At 39.8% G+C, this 4,071-nt stretch overlaps 1 protein-coding gene across 1 annotated transcript in view; it reads left to right on the forward strand.

Annotated features, from left to right (window-relative positions):
- CUNH15orf40 (chromosome unknown C15orf40 homolog) overlaps positions 1–3,620 on the forward strand; it is a 12,879-nt gene extending 9,259 nt beyond the window's left edge. The window contains exon 3 of the mRNA XM_019503822.1: positions 2,542–3,620. Within this exon, the coding sequence (XP_019359367.1) occupies positions 2,542–2,634 (93 nt within the window). The 3' untranslated portion in view covers positions 2,635–3,620. The remainder of the gene's footprint in view (positions 1–2,541) is intronic.
- Positions 3,621–4,071: the final 451 nt, after the last annotated feature.

Genomic DNA, 4,071 nt, shown 5'->3' on the forward strand with positions numbered 1-4,071 from the left:
GGAGCTGCCCCTCCTCCCCTTGCAACCCCCAAATGAGTCACAGCTCTCTGCTGCGTCCACTCTGCCCTGGCTGGACAGTGCTTGTCCCAGCTCCACACCCTTCCTCACCATGGGGTCCTTGATCTGCCCCCCCCCCCTTCCCTCCCCTTCTACCACACCAGACTTATCAGCTGGAGGCAGCTCTCTGTGCTGTGGAGCTGTTCTCCTTGTTGCCTGTGCTGCACTGTGGCTGCATGCATGCACAGGCCATTTATTGGCCAAGTTATCAGCCTGATGGGGCTGATTTCCAATACAGTAAATTTTCTTTATGTCTGTGCCAATCTGATACTGGACCAATGTATCAGTGCACCTCTAAATCTGACATTTAGGGGCCCAGATATCTTATCCTGGTGACAATTGTTCTGAATTGTGCCTGACTGCTGAGCAGTTTTGTTCAACTTATGACTCCAACCAGACCTACACCCTCTGGATATCAGAACCCATTACTATTTGGTTGTTGCTGCTTAGAATTGTGTCTTCCTTGTCACCTGTTGTGTTATAAATTCTCACATGAAGCTCCAAGTTGTAGTTCAGGGGTGGCCAACCTGTAGCACGAGTGCCAGAAGTAGGATAGGCAGCCTCTGTATGTGGCTAACTACAGATCAGGGAAGGAACAGACAGCAGAGCAGCAAATCAAACAAAGAAATGGGATCAGAGTGGCATTTGGGGAGGGTGCGGACCAGTTGGTGGCACACCTGCCAGAGAAGTTGGCTCCCACAGTTATAGTTGATCCAGTCAAAAAATGTGAATATTGTAGTATAGCAGAAGAAGAATCACTTTGGTCAGATTCTTTAATAAATTTGTTTCTGTTTTCAGTATAACTCAAACTCAAATGGATAAGCAGTGTAAACATTTAGAAGGAATCTTCATACTAAAACTGTCTTGGCAATGTGTTTGTTTCACGTTATTGCTTTTTAGTTTTACCGAAAGCAATCACTTGATGTACCATCCTACAAGAATTCTGTATTTGCCACAGCTGCTCTGAAACCTGGTCTCTTTATGTATAGTGGTTTTGCTAATAATGGTTGAAATTTCATTGACGTAATTTCACATGACAGTTGCCTACAGACATCCAGCTTATTTTCCCCATTTTATAATATGTGGTTCCGTTTCCCTGTTTTTGACGCTGATCAACCAGAAAACTCAGCTGAAAAATAACAAAGTATATGCATGCATTGTCTCCTTAGGATAAAAATATCAGTCAAGTATAGATTCATAGATTGTAATGCTGGAAGGGATCTCAGAATATCATTGGGCCCAGCCCCCTGCACCAAACAGGAAAGACAACTGGGTAGTAAATAATGTTTACTACCAAAATATAAATTCAACTGGTCTCTGTGTGAGCCCTCTGTAGAGATGCACAAGTTTCTTTTGCCAGCCTCTGGGGTTAGGTTCCTGAAAGTTCCCATGGTTGGCAAAACTGTGGTTGGCAAGACAAAAGGCTTATGGGAAAAATGGCAGGTGGCAAACTGATGCACGGCCACAGTAAACTAGTTACTCAAAGCTGTATACCATGGTAGCCAAAATGGTATATAGAACATTAAGCATGAATACTCAAAACTATGGTTGGCAAAACCGTGGTTGACCAGGGAAACCTGTATTGCTGAACTTTGGGAATTTCTTCTTTATTTCCCTTTCCAGTCCATGGAAAGGAACCTATTGAGGCATGCTTTGTTTGCAGCTTCTGTGCTATGTTTAAAAAAATGTAGCAAATTCACACGCCACTCCCTCCCACCTAAAAAATATAAATAAATAAATTTTAAAAAAGACAAAAAAAAAAGTTAATGATGATAGTGGCTGACTGGCCCTATTCGGAATCATTCACCCAGAAAAAACACCTATTTTCTGTGGGTAAGTGGATTTTTAAGACTCCTATTAAGACTATGGCCTGCCTGTAACTCTGTAGAAAATCCTGAGACAGGACTGGGATTTGTAGCTTGTAATTAAATTCACACGTTCATGTAATAGTACTGTCTCAATTTATCATCTAGGCTTAAGTTGCTTTGGAAGAGCACTTCTGCAATCCTTTCTTAATTGTATGCGTCAGCCTGCTACTTTGGGAGTTATGCTTCTTGCTTGAAGCCTAGAAATCAGAATAAACAGGTGCTACAATGAAGAAAATTTATTCATCAGTAACTTTCATGCCTTATTTATGATATCAGTCCATCTTGCCTAGATGACTCTGGGGAAATGTGGCTGCTAAACATTTGTGGCCCTCCAGCTGCTGTTTAGAATGTTGGGTGCTGTCAAAGTCCCAGCAGTTGCTTTTTCCCCCTAAGTTCCAGGAACTGTAGTGGCAATTTATGTGCTACAAAACCGTTACTCTGTGCAGACAACATCCTAGGGTTAACTGATGAACAGCTTTCTTTTGCTACTGTTAGTTCTAGTTACTATAGTACCACTGAAATAATGCCAATATCGGGGGTACAAAGAGTTTTAAAAATGTGTATTTTTGACGTAAGAAATGATTCTCTGAATGATCTATTTTTGTGTTTGAAACAGGGTGCTAAGTCACGTGAAAAAGTGGTGAAGATCTTGGTATCAATGACACCAGATGAGGTTTTAGAGAAACTGAAAAAAGAAGCTTCCAGCTGACCTAAACAAAATCAGGAAATGGAACTTTGTGTTTTGGTAAACCACTTTTTTACTAGAAAAAGGGGGGATACTTTTCATTAAGAGATCATGCAGAAACAGGCTGTGGGTAACAGGACAAACAAACTCCAATATCTACAATACACAGACTCTCCTGGTGATGCATATTAAAACAGTTTTTGCCATGCTATTCTGTACTGAAAGCTTTCTTTGAAATATTCCTACAAAAGACCTGAAGCTTGTACTCATTTACAGCAAGACCCATTCTTGGCTGACACTGTAGCCTGGTTCTTTCGGTGCTTGCTTTTTTAGTTAGTTTCATAATAGTGCCCTGCATGTCCATCTAGTCTTGTTGAGGATTTGAGCAACGACTGAGAAGATCTTTGTTCTCCAAAAGCCACAGTCTGCCTTTGGGACTCTCCTGAAATTAGTGGTGTGTTTCTGGTATTGAGGCACCATATCTGCTCATGTCACCTGGGTATTTTACCTCCTTGGAAATACTCCTGTCATTGAGTCTTGCCCACTTTTCCTCATCCCTAAATAGTTTAGTTTTGATTTTGAATGCAGGTGTAATTATTTGTTTAAAAAAATAGAAGGCTAAAGTGACAGGCCTTGGAATAATGTCAAGAGAAATGTCAGGGAAGAATCTAGATGTCAAAGAATGCTTAGGGTCCATTCTACCCTTACTGTACCTCTGCAAATCCAAAATAATAACTTTGCAGAGGACTGATGCTGGTTAGCTGGACATGGAATTTTCTCTCAAATAAGTAACACAAAAATCAAGAAGTCCTGCAACAAGAATTTGACCTGGTATAACGTAAGTGGCATTACCATAAATAGTGGCACCAGCTATGTTTTTGCCTTGTGGTTGTCATTGCTTAGATTTTTGTCAGTTAACTTAGTCTCTGCAGTTTCCTGTTACTGTAATGTAAAATAAACTGGTTTTATAATTGTAATGTCTAAAATAAAATGAACTGGTATAAAAAGTCCATTGAGGTGTTCCGTATCTTCTACTGGAACAAAAACTTTTTTCTCAAATACAAAAGCAGTATTAAAATGACTTTAGCTGCATGTAATGCAACTGCTTCTCTTGTGCTTCTGTTTCCATGGTCCAAAATTGTCCTTAGGAGTCCCTGTTCCCTTCCACTTTCAGGAGTGTAAAAACAATTTGTGACTTATGTTATCAGTAGGGACCTTGGTTTTCTTTGTTTAAAAACGCAAATTCTCTGATTTAAAACCCCAAAATCTGCAATTAAAATGAAACACCACTATATGTATATGTATCAGTTGAACACAAGGTTTTATTGATATATTTACAATTTTTAAACAATTTGGCAGCCTACCAGAGCCTCAATCACTATAATAAAATAAATTCTAAGTACCTATACATTTTGGCATTTGAGTTTGGGTTTTTTGTCATGGAAAATCAGAGCTCTCCCT

The sequence above is a fragment of the Gavialis gangeticus genome, unplaced genomic scaffold, assembly GCF_001723915.1.
Source record: "Gavialis gangeticus isolate Ggan-Ray unplaced genomic scaffold, GavGan_comp1, whole genome shotgun sequence".
Taxonomy (NCBI): Eukaryota; Metazoa; Chordata; order Crocodylia; family Gavialidae; genus Gavialis; species Gavialis gangeticus.